At 40.9% G+C, this 19,686-nt stretch overlaps 1 protein-coding gene across 1 annotated transcript in view; it reads right to left on the reverse strand.

Moving 5' to 3' along the window:
• The window catches only part of HBS1L (HBS1 like translational GTPase), a 96,163-nt gene that overhangs the window by 23,147 nt on the left and 53,330 nt on the right, over positions 1–19,686 (reverse strand). Inside the window, exons 5-7 of the mRNA XM_063443253.1 lie at positions 4,650–4,758; positions 1,270–1,520; positions 215–380 (exon numbers count right to left, since the gene is read on the reverse strand). Of these exons, the coding sequence (XP_063299323.1) occupies positions 215–380; positions 1,270–1,520; positions 4,650–4,758 (526 nt within the window). The remainder of the gene's footprint in view (positions 1–214; positions 381–1,269; positions 1,521–4,649; positions 4,759–19,686) is intronic.

The following is a 19,686-nucleotide window of genomic DNA, read 5'->3' on the forward strand; positions in this document are numbered from 1 at the left end:
AGTACAGTAAGACAAATCAACCCCACTTTTAAAACGGAGGTCAAAACCAGGGAAAAGGCCTGCCTAACAGATCCAGTTAGCTAGTCTCCAATAGACAACATAACAAATGTAATTCCATTTTACAATTTTACAATGGTCAAGGAACACAGCTGGGAAACATTAAAGTAACTATTGTTCTTTAACAGTATTAAAATATGATTTAACATTAGATAACCTCTGTCTCTCTTCTCCAGTCTCATCCAACACCCAAGCATATGCAAAGGATGCTTTCCCAGCCTTCTTGGACTCCTGTTCATATTTATGCATGGTTCTTTTGTTCACATGTCCCAAGAGGTATAATAAATGTCCCATGAGGGTGCTTTTTCCAGCATCAACATGACCTGATTTGAAGGGAAAATGATGTCAGTGTACATTCATCCTATTGTTTATTGAACTTCCATCAGATTAGTCAGTCTAAGGTTGTACCTATCACTTTTCAAATACATATATTCAGAATTTAGCAGTGTGCTCCTTATGTTACATTCACTAGTTAGCTTTTTCCTATATATTGCCACAATTTGTTTTGCATAAATGCTCTTGAAAAAGGTCCGAATGGTTCAAAACATCAATCGTATACCTATCTGGATGTAAGTCACCAATTTGAAAAAACACTTTATGAACACCAAATAGTGCATTCCTGTGTACTAGATATAGGTTACCGTATATCGATTGTATATACAATATTATATACACACAAACACATAAAATGGGAGTCTTGTTTGGGAGTCCTTAACTCAGCAGCCCCACCTTACAAAGCACAGTGGACTTCAAAAAGACCTCCTAAACATGAAGACAACTCTCATACATAAAGGAAAAAAGAAGTGTTGACATTCATCATTCTTTAATTTATCTATCCTTATTAATTAAATAATTTCTATTGTGCAAACCACATTAGAAGGCCAGCAAAAGAAACATGGTGATACTGAGGAACTTGTGATAGCCGAGTAAACAAAAAAGACATACAACAGAGTTTTGCAGAGGTAAAATAAACCAATACTGATAACCTCCCCAGCATACTAATACATGGCATTAAAAAACAAACATAAACAGCAAAGAGTTTTGAGCCTAAATATAACAAAGCCAAACATATAAGCAATAGATTATAAAAAGAATACAGTCAGTGGTTAACAGAATAGTGCAAAAATCAGGATGGAGTGAAACATGACAGCATAGTACATTACGGTCTAGATACATTAAAGTAGTTCTAAGTCAAATAATGTTAGACATTACCTATTACAACAAGGTTAAGCAGCGGTTTTCCTCCTTGTCTTTTCTCCAACTCTTCTTTAATATTGATTTTTTGTTTAGATTTACTGGTATTTTTACCAAGGTTTGGAGTAGAATTCAGATCCTCTTGAATCTGGGAAGTGTTTGAAGTTTGTGCATTTTGTGAGGCATTATCCATTTCATCCACAGCTTCAACTACAGCCTGGCCTTTCATGTAAGAATTAAACGTTTGTCCATTTTGTTCTGGTGCTGCACTGTAGAAACCAGTTGAATTTTATTTGAAACTTTACAATAGGATAAAAACAATACAAAAAAAGGCAAGCTAGATTCAAGCAAGTGGGGAAGTGGGGCGTTTAATTAGACGAAGCAAAGAATACCTACAGTGTCCCTTTAATGACTGCATGGCTGCACAGAGCCAACTACAGTATGAATTTGCACAGCCAAAAAGTGTCAGATGTGTTCCCCCACCAGCACAACCTACTTTGACAGTTTGTTTGTGTTTTTTATTTTTATTTTTTTTAAATGTATTTATTTTTTTCGGATTTCAGGTGAGGCTGTTAATGCACAGCTTGTACCTATAGTATTAAACAATGTAATCCCAAGATGCTGTGCACCAAGGCAGGGGCATACCATTGCACATGCAGGCATGAACAGTCCACCCAGAATATCCTTGAAAAATGCTAGTGCCTGTGCCATGGAATACTGTAGAAGTAAGGATGTTTTATACTAGCCTCAGGTCCACACCTTATATTAGTAAAAACAATAGAGGGTTACTTAATAAACTGAATTGCAAACATTTATAGTAAATTTCAAATATTACACCAAAATAGACGAAATTAAACATGCTTTTCCAATTGCCCTATTTTGGGCTAATATTAAATTTGAAATTGAAACCAGGTGACAATTCACACTTGAGTAAATAATCCTGAAGAGTGTTTTCCTGGGTAAATGAAACTGGATGGGTTACTCAAAATAGTACTCGTTTGGAATATCCCTACAGAGATGCATTTTAGACAAACTAAATATATAAAAGTGGATATGGAAAATAAAACAGCATGCTGTTAAAAGTATTTATGTATGTGAATGTGTGCAATTATTACTTCTTTTACTCTATAAAGTCATTATATTATTTTTTCATAACTCAATTTAAACCACTTTACAGTGGGACAAAAAGTTGCCTAGTTTTGCATTGTGCTCAGCAACGGACAGACCATTCATGCTGTTTGGTCAAGGATCATGAGACCAAGGCAATCAAGAGTCCAGATGTGGCAGAAGGATGGCAGAACTGACCCAGTGTCATTTTATTTTAGCTAAAGTAACAAGGTCTGTGGTACAAAGTACCCTGCATTGTAATTCAAACCGCTCTCTTCATCTAATGCATTTCCAGTGTAGCTGCCTATGGACATCATTTCCTTTCACCGAGGGGACTTCTAACAACTCTTGCATTGCCTCCTGAGTTGTGTTTCAAAGCTGTTGTATGCAGCAAACAATCTAAGGAATAAATCTTTTTAAGTGGAATAATGAGGCAAAAAGGTGATTCTTTGTTGCACTCATTTGCATATGCCAACCCAGATTCCCTTGCAATAGTAACATTACAGCAAATTTGAGATTTCTGTGGGAAAAGCAAGTCTTGTGGCTTGACTGGCGTGTGCAGATCTGTGTTTAACATTGTATTCACTATCCACTGACTTCAGGTAAAAGTGGTTTTCACTGACTTATCCCCACACCATAACTTTCCTGTTATACAAATATAGGGTTTGTTCCCTAAATATTTCTAATGAATTTCAAAACAAATCACAAAATTGAAATAAAAAAAAAAAAATCAATTAAGCATAATGTATAATTGAAATTGAAACTAAAATATTATAGCTCTGACTATAGCAGAGTTGGAGATTTATTTCCTAATCAGCTTTTTTGATCTACAATTAGCAACTTACGATGTATGGTGTGTTATACTAAACCAGAAGCAAAGTACTGTAAATGTTCAGGGAGTAGAGAGATTTCTTGTTCCCACGGTCTGCCAATTAGAGAAAGCCAATACGTCGTATTATAATGAATTTCCAAGACCTATGTCTTCTAAATGTAAATGTTAATATTCACATTCTTATAAATATAGATGTAATATTTTATCAGATCATGCAACGGATTGTCTGCTCCACTTCCTTCATAAATTTAGCAAAAACAAAAGTGAAAAGTGGAGAAGACATGAAGCAGAGATTCACACAGCTTGCAGATTGTTCGAAGAGTTTGTGCTGTAACGGCCATTCAAACGAACAAAAATGCGAAACCCCAAATGCACTATGCAACTGAATCAGAAATTAGTCATCCTTCCACTAGCTACCTAAAAAGCCCTCTTTAAGCTGCTATTGGCTTGTTCTCAATTTTTTTTTTTTTCGGTTGTTGCTTTCTCAAATTTGACTCAATTCACTCCACCTGTCCATATGAGACATAGTCCTATCCTTTTTTCAGTTATTCTCATATCCTGTTCCAGATGACAAAACATAGTTCTCAAACTAAATATACTACAATAAAAAGAAATGCAAACACAAACCACAGAAATTAAATTTGTGTGTTGAACATTTAATTGATTCACTAATTATTAACTTGTACTTCCGTGTAAAAAATTTGTAAAGCTTGTCTAAAATACTATTTACTATATAAAAATTGTAAAGAAAAATTTGATTTATTTCATAACCGGAAACGGAAATTATGCAGTAAAACTGATCAGGATTGTTTGTTTCTTTTTTTTTTTTTTGATTGTTTTTTAAAAATGCTATCTATATCAACACCTTCATGCTAGGTCTTTCTCCCACCTATCATTTCAGATTTGAATTAGAGGGAGAGCAAAAGAGTTTTCCCACAAATGTTCATTCTATTCTTGCAAGTATTGCTACCACAGCACAAAGCTGGCCAGGGAGTATAGAAGCTCCATAGAGGAGCTAGCATGATGGTACTTAAGCCATACATAAGGTTTGGTCTACTTGGGGAAGCATCCCCAAGCAGGGTAAATCAATGAAGACCGAGGGACCTGAGGTGGGAGTTACAGAAGTGTAATATCCATCTAAGGAAAATGTGACACTGAATTGAAGGGTAAGGCAAGTGCCTAACAGATTCCCATTAAAATATAAGTGAAGATTTTTACGGCTGTCATGTCACCACAAATAATCACTGTACCAACCATCGACCATATGAAGAATAATAAAGAATAATTTCGTAAGTAAGATCAGTAAGTGCCACTGATCTTTATACATACAGACAGACAGAGATCATAGTCTGTACTATCACACTGAATGTGAACTGAATGTTTATTTTCTCTGTCAACTTTCTAGACATGCAAGGATTAAACACAAATTATCATGCTCTTATTCGGTAACAGAACATACCTTGGAATATCAAATCCCATTGTTTGTTTCTTTCCAGAGATAATCATTTTGGCAATTTTTGGAACAATTTCATACTGTGTTTCAGGTGATGGCAATTCTCTGGTCTTTCCTAAAAAAAGAAAATAAATACATATTCTGTATGCATTCGTGTTCCAAAACATAGAAACATAGAATGTGACGGCAAATAAGAACCATTTGGCCCATCTAGTCTGCCCAATTTTTTAAAATACTTTCATTAGTCCCTGGCCTTATCTTATAGTTAGGATAGCCTTATGCCTAGCCCATGCATGCTTAAACTCCTTTACTGTGTTAACCTCTACCACGTCAGCTGGAAGGCTATTCCATGCATCCACTACCCTCTCAGTAAAGTAATACTTCCTGATATTATTTTTAAACCTTTGCCCCCTCTAATTTAAGACTATTTCCTCTTGTTGTGGTAGTTTCTCTTCTTTTACATATAGTCTCCTCCTTTACTGTCTTGATTCCCTTTATGTATTTAAATGTTTCTATCATATCCCCCCTGTCTCGTCTTTCCTCCAAGCTATACATGTTAAGTTCCTTTAACCTTTCCTTGTAAGTTTTATCCTGCAATCCATGAACCAGTTTAGTAGCCCTTTTTTGAACTCTCTCTAAAGTATCAATATCCTTCTGGAGATACGGTCTCCAGTACTGCGTACAATACTCCAAGTGAGGTCTCACCAGTGTTCTGTACAATGGCATGGGCACTTCTCTCTTTTTAATCTTAGTTAAATTCTCAGGTAAGAGGACAAAAAAAAAGAAAAAAAAGGTCTCAAACATATGCTAATATGAGAAAACAATGCATTCACAAATCATGTTAAGGCCAGGTTAGGTTTAAGGATAACGTGTGCAAATATATATTAATGTGCAAGATTATAAAGAATAAGAATATTATATATTGTAAGCTTGTTTGTGCAGAAACTTCTTTACCTACTGTTCCAGTATGTCAATCGTGTCTTGTTAGAATTTATGGTTTATCTATTGTACAGTGCTGCAGAATAATCTATGCACTAGAACAATCTATGCACTAGGCAACCTTTTAGCATCACTATGCTATAATAATATTGTTTTGGCCCGTAGCGTACCGGTCCTATTTTTTTTTTTTTTAAATTGTGGTATGCATGTTGCTGTATTCTGCTTGTGTTATTTATATTGCAGTTGCTTTGAATCGTATTTGTGCGTATATGAGCCATTATATTGTATATGTTCATGAGTAGTTTGTGGCATTATGTACCTATGAATGTGGGCTGTGTATGGGGGCTGCTTGTGGAATTGCTTGTGGAATTGTGTGTGTAGATGGATATGTCACATTGTGTTTGGTAGTGTGTGTATGTGTGGGGCTGTTTGGGGTATTGCTTGTGAGAGGCTGCATGTGGAGTTGTGTGCATGTATATGGATTGTCAGTGGTGTTGAGTTTGTGCGGATTGTGTGTAGGCTGTTCGTATTATTTGTATGAGCGGAGGGTTATTCTGCAGCTCTGTGTATATCAAGTAGTGTGGGTGACTCTCCTAGGTTCCAGTGGGACCAGGTTGGCAAGGTACATGTCAAGGGCAGGAGCTGCGATAGCTGCTCTACTCCAGTGTGGATTCCCATTCACAAGTGCTGGAATAAAGTAATCTGAGATCACTTGCTCTACATGCTGCAATGCATAAATTGAGGATTGTCCTTTGTCCTTTGGCTCTAGCAGCCTTGAGTGCCATGCATGGCACTATTTGTGTATTTAGGTTTTGTGCCCCCCTAATTTAATATTTCCCCACCCCTTCCTGTCAAGGCCGCACTTTGACTGCCAGACACACACACACTTATTGACAGACACACTCTCATATACACTGACAAACAATGGCATACACACACACACTGATTTGACACACTGATAGACAGGCATACACTTACTCTGACACACACTCACTGACAGACTCACTCACTCACACACATTCACTGACACACACATTTCCCCACACTCACAATTATTATTATTTTTTTTATTTAAATCCACCCAGCCTCCCTATGTTTGGGATAGCTAGGTGGATTTCTCATCTGGGGTCCAGTGGAGCTGCTGGGCAGGGAGGTGGCTGGACGTGCAGACAGGAGGGCGGCGAGAGAGCACTTTCCCCTGAGCTCTCTGCTCAGCTCCCTCGCACACCGCAGAGTGATGCCAGGAGCCGATCATTGCAGGTCGTGCGAGGGAGCTGAGCAGACAGCTCAGGGGAAAGTGCTCTCTCAACGCCCTCCTGTCTGCACGTCCAGCCACCTCCCTGCCCAGCAGCCCCACTGGACCCCAGATGAGAAATCCCCCTAGCTATCCCAGGGGAAAAGTGCTCACTCGCCGCCCGCCCAGGAAACCACTGCCCGCCTGCCCAGGGGGAGCCCAAAGGTGGCCAACCAGCAAGCTCTTGGGCTCCCATAAAACGTGGAAAACAATGTATTTGCCTGGGCATTTAGGGGAAGCGTTTTTTGCTGCCCCTGGAAATTGCCGCCCAAGACAAATGCCTTGTTTGCCTCGTTGTAGATGCATTCCTGCATGGCACACGTGCCATAGGTTGCCTACCCCTGCACTAGAATGTTGTTGCTATATAAATAATTGTAATTAAAATAAGAAAATAGATAAGAAAAAGACAAACACGAATAGAACATTCTAGTGCAGGAGTAGGCAACCTTTGGCACCCCAGATGTTGCGGACTATATCTCTCCTGTAAGCCATAATCATCGCACTTATGACAAATCAAGGCTTGAGCTATCTTGCTTTGCATGTAATGCGTCTATCTCATATATTCATTTCCCCTTTTACGTTGCATTACTGAAATAAACTTTTGCACGATATTCTAATTTTTCGAGTATCACCTGTGTTGTATAATTCTTCTCTCACCACCAATACTTCCACAATTGGTATCCTTTTGAGAGAAATCCACTCTGCGTTGTGTATTAACAGTGAATGTAATATCCCTGTGTCACCTCTTCCAAGAACTAACATATCTTTATCCCCTTGTCCAGATAAATATGACTAGCACTACTAAGGTATTCTAACCGATATTACAAATAAACAGTCTACACCATAGTTCTTATCAGAGAGAACTCTTTACTTAGAATCTGCCCAGTTAAATATTACAGAAGAAGAATGTTAGAGTTATAGTATTACAGAGTTACAATACATTCATAACACACATTCCATCTAATAATATCTGCTACATTGTGTATGTGCTGTGAGATGTTGTGTGCTGCGTGTGTGTCTTACCAACCTAGTCTAATGTGATGTCAGTATCTTCTATTTTTAAAATTAAAATAGCCAATTCCTCAGCTCAATTGATATGTAAATGTGATTTCTTTTCCCAAGGCCCAAAGTGTTGTCTATCCTGTTATTTTATTTAAAGGACCACTATAGTGCCAGGAAAACACTCGTTTTCCTGGCACTATAGTGCCCTGAGGGTACCCTGTATAGGCGGTACATAGACGATATATTCTTCATATGGAAGGGAAGTTGAACCTCACTGGATGATTTTTTGCTTTTTCTTAACAGTAACACATGGGGCATCAAATTGACCTCAGAAATTAGTGACCAGGAAGTACATTTTTTGGATCTAAGAATATTTATAGAGAAAGGGCAAATAAAGACGAAAACTTTCTTCAAAACTGTTGATGTCAATAGTTTTATTGACATCGACAGTTGCCATTTCAAAACCTGGCTTTCGAATGTCCCTAAGGGGCAATTTATGCGTTTAAAGCGTAATTGCACTGATGATAATACTTTTATTGAGCAATCTAATATCTTAAAGAAACAATTTTACCAGAAGGGATATGAAAGGGAACAGGTAGAAACCCAATTCGATGAAATTTGCACAAAGCCAAGAAAGATCTTTTAAAATACAAACGAAAGGAAAATACTGTACAGGAAAAGCAAGTTTCTTTTATATGTGATTTTAACTCTCAAAGTTATAGGTTTCATAATATTCTTAAAAAACACTGGCATATCCTGAGACAAAATGAAGACTTACTCACTTTTGTGGGAGAGAAACCAAGGATAGTCTATAGAGGAGCCAGTAATTTTAAAAATATTTTAACCAGTAGTTTTATATCCCAAAACTCCCTAAAAAATAAAGATGTACTGGGTAGAGACTTAAAAGGATTCTACAACTGTGGAAATTGTAAAGCATGCAGTAGTAGCAAAATTATAAACAGAAAAACAGATAAATTTTACTCCAATAAAACAAAAAAGGAATACACAGTAAAAGAATTTATCACATGTACTACTAAGAATGTGATCTATTTATTGTCATGCACGTGCGGACTACAATATGTAGGACGCACGACCAGATCTTTGAAAGTCAGAATTTCTGAACACCTTAGGAACACAGAAAAGGGAGTTCTGAATCACTCTGTATCGGCACATATTAATCTAATGCACAATGGTGACACTAATAACTTGCACTTTATGGGAATACAGAGGGTTTTTAAGCCATGGAGAGGGGGTGACCATATAAGGATCCTAAATAAAACTGAGATGAAATGGATCTTCGAGTTGGAAACCCTCTCTCCAAATGGCTTGAATATTGATTTTGAAATGTATAATTATATTTAATATGTTTTAGTATATTTTTAACAAATGTTCTTATTATGTATTTATAATAAATTCTGTAGATAGATTTTTTAAGTATTTTTCTTGTTTAGGGTAGTTCAAACTGATGATTTTTTTATATGCCTCTTCCCCCCCCTCTTTTTCCTTCCTTGCCTCGAGCTAACTTCATCCTATATATGTTGGACAATTAATCTGAATGACTATAAGCAAAAACGGACTTGTCAAACTGCTGGAACGCATGAATATCGTAAGTGGAACGCATAGATATCGTAAGTGGAACGCAAGTGAACCCGGAAGTAACAGCGGTGGAACGCAAGAACGCGGAAGTGAGGACAACAACGCTAGAGTCCGGAGCTACAGACCGAAGGGACTTACGCGATTGGATGAGGGACAAGGGGGGTGGATTCTTTGCATTTTTCCCGGGCAAAATAGCTTATTTAAATGTATGTGGAGTTTGTATACAGTACTGCACCTGAGGAAGACGTATTGTGACGTCAAAACGCGTTGTGCCTTATGCTGACATCACCCAATTTGGAATGTAAGATTTTATATGCTTGTTAATAAATTATACATTGGATAATTTTCTAAAATTGGTGTTTTGCCTGCTCTATTCTCCATATATTCGGAGGTTCAAGCTCCAGCCCGGTGGACCACAGTGGAAATTTCTCCCCAAAACGCTTTTACCTGAGCCAGTTTATTTACTAACAGGCTCCAACCCATGTGAGTGGGACCATTAAGACTGCTATATTTGATCCACTTTGTAAAGCAGTATTATACTATGCTCTTTCTTGTTTATTATGTATAGGAATTGATACAGACCTATCATAATAAGGTATTTACCCTTATCCTATATATACACCTTTGGGATATACCACTAAGATTTTATTACGTGTACATACACCTTTGGGATACACCACCAAGATACTATTGCGTGTATTCACCACGAGCGCTGCACACTTTTTTGTATTCTTCTATTATAAACATAGCAGTTTCTCTGAAAGAGTTTCTATGTTTATAGAAGAAAGGGTTAATCCTAGCTGGAGGAAAAAAACAAACAAACAATACAAAGTATTCACCCGTTACAATTATGTGGAGCAAGACACACAGGCAGTGTAATAAAATACCTAAACGATTTTTAAATACCTAAACGAGTAATATACATCTTTTTTTTATCTATGTGTGTTCCATTTTTTTGGATCTACTACGTTGGGACATTACAAAACGAGATATGAGGACTCTACACGGTTCACTAAGTTTCATTTTGATCTCCCGGTGATGAAAGAAATATGCCGTTCTGTGCACATGCGCAGAAGGAAGGACGGCACATGAAAACGAGGCTTGGAACTTGGAACTTGGAACTTAGGCTTTTTCTAAGGATGAAGCACAGCTGGTTTCCCCGCTGACGATAGGTGGTTGGGGAAGGCGGGAGCCTCACCCGGTGATTTAAAACGACACCGGAGGAAGGAAGGGTCACACTGCACGGGAGATTCCTGAAGTTATTACCCCTGAGGAAGTCCGGTTGAAACGGACGAAACGCGTAGGGTTGGGCTTTTGTAGAGGATGGTGGAGGAATACATCTTGTGATACGCTTATATATCACTACATTTTTGTAAGTGTAATTTATTAAAAAGTTTTTACCATCTGCACTTATTTTTGGTTTCTTTTATCTTTCCTCCTACATGCCCATGCTCTCGTGTTTGGGACCTCATATCATCTTACACTATTGAGATACGCCTACTATCAATTTAATTTTGTGAGTGTAACCTGTAATACTGGTGTATTAATGTATATTGACTATACTACTCTATGAGTTTCTATTCTCTTTTCTGTAGATTTTGTTTTTATATTAATCCTAGATGGACCTGGCACCCAGACCACTTCTTTAAGATGAAGTGGTCTGGGTGCCTATAGTGGTCCTTTAAGTGTTAACTCTCCCAGCCATCCCTTTGCCTCTACCCTAAGGTGTGTTTTCCTAGATAGAGACTCATTTGAAGACTAGTTGATATGTAAATGTGAAACATTCCCAAGGATGTAGCGGTGCCTTGCAGGCGCTGTATCATCTTCCCAACTATCTAAACAGAATCTCCCTTTGAAGATAATTCTTGATCTCCCATACACACAGACTTAAAGGAACACTATAGTCACCTAAATTACTTTAGCTAAATAAAGCATTTTTAGTGTATAGATCATTCCCCTGCAATTTTATAGCATGACAGGAGGCTTCATATTTGCTTAAGTCTCTCTTTACTAGAACTCCACAGCAGCACATTAACAGAGAGATAAACACCAAAGACAAAAACATAAGGTATCTATATAAGGCTCCTCCTAAGCCACCATTTCCTCTTTCTTTGCTGCTCTGCATCAGTACAGGTCAGAGTACCACTGCCTCCTGCTTCTAGTGGGTGGCTTTGGGATTTAGTGTGATTTATTTATGATTATGAACTATGCTTGGTTGTGAGATTTATGTGCCTTTCTGGCTCTTTTATTTTCTTTGGGGAATGTTTCCTTTACTATACTGATAGTTTTTTCATGTGTTTATTTTTACAGATTACTGATAGTTTGCCATGTGTTTATTTATACAGATTACTGGTAGTTTGCCATGTGTTTATTTATACAGATTACTGGTAGTTTGCCATGTGTTTATTTATACAGATTACTGGTAGTTTGCCATGTGTTTATTTATACAGATTACTGGTAGTTTGCCATGTGTTTAGTTATACAGATTACTGGTAGTTTGCCATGTGTTTAGTTATACAGATTACTGGTAGTTTGCCATGTGTTTAGTTATACAGATTACTGGTAGTTTGCCATGTGTTTAGTTATACAGATTACTGGTAGTTTGCCATGTGTTTATTTATACAGATTACTGGTAGTTTGCCATGTGTTTAGTTATACAGATTACTGGTAGTTTGCCATGTGTTTATTTATACAGATTACTGATAGATTACCTTGTGTTTATTTATACAGATTACTGATAGATTACCTTGTGTTTATTTATACAGATTACTGATAGATTACCTTGTGTTTATTTATACAGATTACTGATAGATTGCCATGTGTTTATTTATACAGATTACTGGTAGTTTGCCATGTGTTTATTTATACAGATTACTGGTAGTTTGCCATGTGTTTATTTATACAGATTACTGGTAGTTTACCATGTGTTTATTTATACAGATTACTGGTAGATTACCATGTGTTTATTTATACAGATTACTGGTAGTTTACCATGTGTTTATTTATTTTGTGTCTGTTTTTTCCTTGGGAGTTTTGTTTTACCCTGTTGGCTTTATTGTTTGTTCTGTTTCCTCTGGCTTATTGGCCGTGGTGGTCGTCGAGAAGCGGTCTTCCGACCGCTCCCCGTGCCGACCACCGGGACCGCGGAGAAAGACTCCTGCGGTCCCTCGTGTGTTGCCTTTGATTCCCGCCCGCCGGCTTCGTCCGCCGAGCGGGAATCCCCGTTTTGTTCTTTGCCCTGCCCGCGTCCCCGCTCACTCGCTAACACTGTTATCAGAGTGGGGGACGGAGCAGGGATCTACTCATTTGCCGCGGGAGCCTCCGCTCCCGGTCACCCTCCCCGCGACCACGTGGTCGGGCAGCGGGTGCGCGGCTCTCCACTGTGTATGCCGCGCGCGTCACTGCCTTATTAAGGTACAGTGACTAGTTGATCCAGTGTGTTTCCCCTTCTCCTGGGCGGTTTGTATTTTTTGGTGACCGCTTTCTTTTCTGTCCATGTGAGGCAGCTCTGTGAGCCCTTGCATCATCAATTATGCCCCATATATGAGGGTCGCAGATTCAATCCCCCTCACCTCCCCAAGTAACTAAGCAATAGACTTTAGTTTTCGATTCTTTGCATGTGTGCTTGCCCTGCATGTTTTTCTATGGACATGGTTTTACAGTTTATTGGTTTTCCTGACTTCCACATGGCACTGCGTGCCTCCTGCAGGTGTCCCTGCCTGGTGTCCTTACCCACTTATTGAACTAGGACTGCTCTAATCAAGCCTCAGTTGCCTGATGGAGGTAGCACTGGCGTCCAAAGCCAGGGATTGTGGGTTCAGGCCCCATCTGGGTGGTTGAGCACGGCACTCGTATTTTGTGGCCTAATGGATTAGGCACAACCATATAAAAACTAAAGATTTTCGCTATCTTGAAGAACCTTGCCTATAAGGACCCAGCTTCGTCTCTACCCTGCACCCTAATAGTCAAGATTCTACTACATGTCTAAAAGGATTTAGGTTTCCGCCTGCATTATACCTCTGGGTCGGTACCGCCCGTACCCTTATACTGGCCTGCCTTGTCTGTGCCTTTATAATTGGCCTGCTTTGTCTGTGCCCCTTGATTGGCCTGCTTTGTCTGTGCCCCTTGATTGGCCTGCTTTGTCTGTGCCCCTTGATTGGCCTGCTTTGTCTGTGCCCCTTGATTGGCCTGCTTTGTCTGTGCCCCTTGATTGGCCTGCTTTGTCTGTGCCCCTTGATTGGCCTGCTTTGTCTGTGCCCCTTGATTGGCCTGCTTTGTCTGTGCCCCTTGATTGGCCTGCTTTGTCTGTGCCCCTTGATTGGCCTGCTTTGTCTGTGCCCCTTGATTGGCCTGCTTTGTCTGTGCCCCTTGATTGGCCTGCTTTGTCTGTGCCCCTTGATTGGCCTGCTTTGTCTGTGCCATACTATGCATGCTATTGGACTGGTGGCTCCATACCCTGGATAACGGTTTGTTGAGCCTGCATGCATTATTACTTGCCTCTGCCAACACTAGGGGTGCTGCCCCTTTTGCCTGCTAATGATACCTGTTTTCTAGCTTCGTAGGTATCAAGTATCATAGACTCAGACTTTATGGACGCCTCTGCACAGGAGCAGAATTTGCAGGTTTTACTTAATGCGGCTGTGACCGCATCTGTTGAAAAAGCCCTGGCTAGGGCCCTCCCTCAACCACATATGGACAGGGGTGTGTGTGGAACCCCTCATTTGGCAGAAGACTCGGATGAGTCAGACTCTCAGGTGCGAGAGCAGGCAAGTGCGCAAACGCGCTATTGAAAGGGTGAAGACCCTGAACCACGCTCCCGGACGGGCAAGACTCCGGCGAAGTGACGTGGTTTGAGGTTGACAACCTCGCCAGCCAGGCGCCACCGCCTATCGGGCGCAGGGGAGGAGGCCTCCTTACCCCCCCCCCACCTTGGCCGCGCTGGATGTGTGGCGGGCAGACCAGCCTCCCTCAGATGGAGAAGATGTTTGGGTTGAGGACCTTGGCGAGGGTCTCGGTGGACGCTGGGAAGAGGAAGACGCGCCACCGACTAGGGCCCCCACGACAATGTTGGGGGACGATACCCTTTTGGGCACTACTGGAGAACCTCTGTTAGAGCCTCAATCTATCCGACGCCCCAGGTCCTCGGACTAGTCACTGCCCGACCACTTGGCACAATTCGTGCGCTACTGGGTCCGTAGACCCCTTGGAAGTGAGGCCTGCAAGAAGCTGCGGGCGGAATGCCCCAGACCGGTACTGCCGGACAGGGTGGCGGTTACCCCGGATGTTGGCCCTAACAGACGAGGCCTTCACAGAAGGTAGGGCTCTGGACCCAGCCACCATGAGGGACTGGGCACTTTGTTACATTTGCCTGCTGGGCAATGCCACTGTGGCCTTTTTGCACGGAACCCAGGAAGACGGCACTCTTCCATATGGACAACAAGCTGTCGGATTTGGGAGCCGAAGATGTGGGTCCCCTGGCTAAAGGTCTGCTGTTCAGGGAGCCTTTCGTTGAGGAACTGCAGAAACAGGTTATTCGGTTTACCTCCCGGGATAAAGCGAAGTCTTCGATCGGGAAGGTCTTCCGCCCACGGTTACCTTCAGACGTATGGGTCCTTGGGACAGTGCGGAGTTATGTCACAGACTTCCACTCTTCCCCTACACAGGTTGGACGCCCGAGGATCCCCGTCATCACAAGAGGCCAACAGCCCTTGTTGGAGGTGGAAGTTCGAGCTCCGCTAGCCAAAGGCGCGGTCCTACAGGCCCCGGATTTAGGGGGTTTCGTCAGCTCGATTTTCTCCTGGTAAGGGAGAAGTCTGTAGAATTCCGTCCAGTGATCAATTTAGGAGAAATGAACGCCTTCGTGGTATACAACCACTTCGAGATGGTGGGCATTCACCTTCTTCGATGCCTTCTCTGGCCAGTAGACTGGGTCACGAGACTGGACCTAGAAGACGCTTACCTCTCCGTCCCGGTGGACGGGGCCTGTCGCAGTCCCCTCTGATTCGTATGGAGAGACTCTCCGTACCAATTCCCATGCCTCCCCTACAGCCTCAGCTCGGCCCCTTGGTGCTTCACCAAGCTCCTGAAACCGGTGGTCACCCAATTCAGATCAGAGGCCGTACGCTGCATCATCTATCTGGACGACTTGCTTATCTTTGCGAGGACCCCGCCGGGCTCAGATTTCGGACGCGCTCTGCGTTTTCCTCGTTGGAATGCCTGGGGTTCGTGGTCATTCTGAAGAAATCTGCCTTGGAGCCTGCGCAGACGGTGGAATTCTTGGGTTTCGTAGTCGTTGCGCAAGACGGCATTCTCCGCCTGCCTGTGGCGAAGATAACGGCCATTCGGAAGGAGATCAGACGTGTTTTCGACAAGACCGGACTCCCCTCCGGAGGTTGGCTCGCATGGTGAGTCTCCTCTTGGCCTCGATACAGGCGTTCTACCCGGGCCCACTACATTACAGGGCCATGCAGCGGCTGAAGGCGCACTCTCTACGCAAGAGACCCTCTTAGGACCAGATGATCTCCCTGGCCTCGGACGTGCAGGCCGGATTGAGCTGGTGTCTCCTGCATATATCCGCCTGGAACAGCAAGGCGATATTCGGGATGACCCTGGACTCTTTCAGGGGTGCCTGGAATGTCGAGGCGTTATCGCAGTCGGCTAGTGGCCTTCTCTGGGATTCCTGGGCCTCTGGGATGAGGAGGTGTTATCTCTCAACGGGATACCGATCCCTTTACGGGTCCTGTATCTAGCGTGCTGAATTTCTTGTCTCATCTCTTTGACCTGGGTTGGTCATATCGCTCGGTTATCGTGGTTAGATCAGCTATCTCGACAGCACATGTCCTGCTTCGAGTTTTCCCCATCGGCCAGGATCCGCTAGTCTGCAGGCTCCTGCGTGGAATGAGACTGGTGCGCCCTCCGGCGCCCAAGTATTCTTCCCTCTGGGACGTGCGTTTGGTTTTGGCGTTCTTTCGGAATTGGCCTGATAACCAGGACCTTTCTTTTCGCCAGCTTTCAGCGAAATTTGCCCTCTTGTTGTGTCTGGTCTCGTTCAGACGTGTTTCGGATGTCCGGGCCTTCGATGTCGGCGCTTTCTCGTTTTTCTCCAGAGGGGATCTCCGTCAAGGTGCTTAGACGTACCAAGTCATGCCCTTACTTCTAGGACTCGCCTAAGCTTCGTGTAGCGAAGGCACTGGCGCGATGGATAAGATGTCTTTTGGCTCTGGCAGGCGTGGATGCGACCTTCGGAGCGCTTTTGGTTAGGGGCGCCGCAGCTTCCGGAGCTTTTTGGGTGAGCGCTTCCCTTCAGGACATTTTGCGTTCGGCGGACGGGTCCCGTGTAGAGTTTTTTTGCCTATTTTACTTTAGACTGTCGGAATATGCTTCTTTTGCTTTGCTGTCGGAGCGTTAAAACAGCAAATATGAAGCCTCCTGTCATGCTATAAAATTGTAGATTATACTAGCTTTAGTGTAACTATAATCTTAATTTTATTAATGACAGGAGGCGAATATTTCCCACCCATTTTGATTTCTTCCCCCCCTTGTTTTGGATGGATTGCATTGATTGTATTTCTGTTGATTTGTCTGATTATCTGGGCTAGGTTGGTTAGTCTGGGGTGATGTTGTGGGAAGTGCATGTTATACTGTATTGACGGTCATTAGTATGGATTTCGTGTCTTTATTCTATCAGTACTGGATCGTGGGATTTATGTTTTATCAGTACATTTCGTTCACTAATCAGTGTTTTCGATTCTGTTTATTTTGTTTCAGTTTAATGGTTCGACTTCATTTCATAGGATCGGCCGTTTGGCGGGTTAAAGATCAAGTTCATCCATTATCCGAAGTTTTTCCAGATGACATTCATCGTTATGTTGTGAAATTTTCTTTATTTAGTTATTGTCATTGTTGTGTATGTTACGTTGTCGCAGCGTGAAAGAGGAAATGGTGGCTTAGGAGGAGCCTTATATAGATACCTTATGTTTTTGTCTTTGGTGTTTATCTCTCTGTTAATGTGCTGCTGTGGAGTTCTAGTAAAGAGAGACTTAAGCAAATATTCGCCTCCTGTCATTAATAAAATTAAGATTATAGTTACACTAAAGCTAGTATAATCTACAATTTCACTGCTCAATTCACTGTCATTTAGGAGCCTGTTTATGCAGCCCTAGCCACACCTCCCCTGGCTATGATTGACAGAGCCTGCATGAAAAAAAAAAAACTGGTTTCACTTTCAAACAGATGTAATTCACCTTAAATTATTGTATCTCAATCTCTAAATTGAACTTTAATCACATACAGGAGGCTCTTGCAGGGTCTAGCAAGCTATTAACATAGCAGGGGATAAGAAAATCGTAATTAAACAGAACTTGCAATAAAGAAAGCCTAAATAGGGCTCTCTTTACAGGAAGTGTTTATGGAAGGCTGTGCAAGTCACGTGCAGGGAGGTGTGACTAGGGTTCATAAACAAAGGGATTTAACTCCTAAATGGCAGAGGATTGAGCAGTGAGGCGGCAGGGGCATGTTCTATACACCAAAACTGCTTCATTAAGCTAAAGCTGTTCAGGTGACTATAGTGTCCCTTTAAGAGATTATATATATATATATATATATATATATAAAATAACCCCTGCACTGCAACCAAAGGTTTGTAAAAAAAAAAAAAACAGTGCTTTGGTTGCTCAATGATATAAACTAAAAAAAGATACCGTCACTCCAAGGATTTTCAATACGAAATCTTCTTTATTCAGAGAGAAAACATCAACGTTTTAGCTCCCCTAAGGAGCTTTCATATATATATTCAGAATATTTTCCCCAACAACCTGTACTTCTGGGGAAAAGTCCAATGCAGCTTAGTACAGTTACCCTACATATATATTTAAATTAGACCACAACTTGAAATTATTAGTAATTTACACAGCAATGGCATTATACATAACAGCATCAGGAATAGGTCTTATGTATTAAGTGGTAAATGTTAAGCAATCCGTTACTATCCTTAATTTAGGCTGTGATTATTCACATATGCACCAAAATTATGTAGATACCTAGACCCAGTCTTCAGTTTTAAAATAATAAAGACCCTGAACCAGAGGTTAAGAAGCAATGATTTAGCTCCTGCCATAGCAGGGGAGAGATTGAGCTCATCTCTTCCTAGTGTTCTTCAGAAATGTCTTATAGTTGCATTTCTCTCAAATACTATTAAAACAATAGAGAAATTGAAATGATAATGTATTCATTAAAATTGCAGTAGCAGCAGGAACATTAAAAGATCATTTGTGTGCATATTTTAATGCGTTACTTAAATAAAGTGGGTCACGTCTACCCTGTGGGGAAAAAGTTGACCTAAACCTCCAACTTCAATACCAGAATTACTTGTTGCATAATAAATACGTTTAAAGGTAATACACAAATTCAATAATGTGGTTTAATGCACTACAACAACATTTTAATTGTATTTATATATTTAAAGAAAAAGTGTAGAAAAGGAAACCTGAATTGATGAAAGTAAATGTGTTCAGTTTGGGAGAATGCTTACATGCTTTACAAATCAAATTAGGCCAGACTCTCTTCTGCTGAGAACAATACAGTTGTACAAACTAGTGATTGTAACCACAATGGTTTTCAGGGTTAGTTCTACTGCCTAGCTAGTGACTTATCTTCAGAACCACAAACGTCTTGGGCTATATATTTTTGCCACATACACTTCACCTTTTAAGGGTTTAGCCACAGTTGAAAAGATTTTTCTGTATCAAAAAGATGAATATTTAAAGCTACAATAAGTACATGTTTTTCCAAATAAACTAAAACTGTGTGTGTGTGTATACATATATATATACATACATACACACACGTACGTTTAGTTTAATTGGATCTCTCTCTCTCTCTATATATCGAAGAAGAGGTCTCACTGGACATTCTGATTAAGGTCTTTTATAGACTGAAACGTTGATGTAATGTGACTGTATTCACGATAAATATTTTAATGAAAAGTCCAGTGAGAGCTCTCTTTCATAGTCATGGTTTACCTGAGGCTGGAGATTGCTCCTTGGCAAGTACTTCTGACAAGCGTGTGCAGTACCTTCGATTTTAAATCATAACACATATATATATATATATATATATGTATATATATGCGCAAAAATGTGGTTCTTGTTTGAGCTTATTTGCATATACCCACCCAGAATCCCTTGCAGTAGTGAGATTGCTGTTAAAGTTAGA

The sequence above is a fragment of the Pelobates fuscus genome, chromosome 2 (assembly GCF_036172605.1).
Source record: "Pelobates fuscus isolate aPelFus1 chromosome 2, aPelFus1.pri, whole genome shotgun sequence".
NCBI classification, from domain to species: Eukaryota; Metazoa; Chordata; class Amphibia; order Anura; family Pelobatidae; genus Pelobates; species Pelobates fuscus.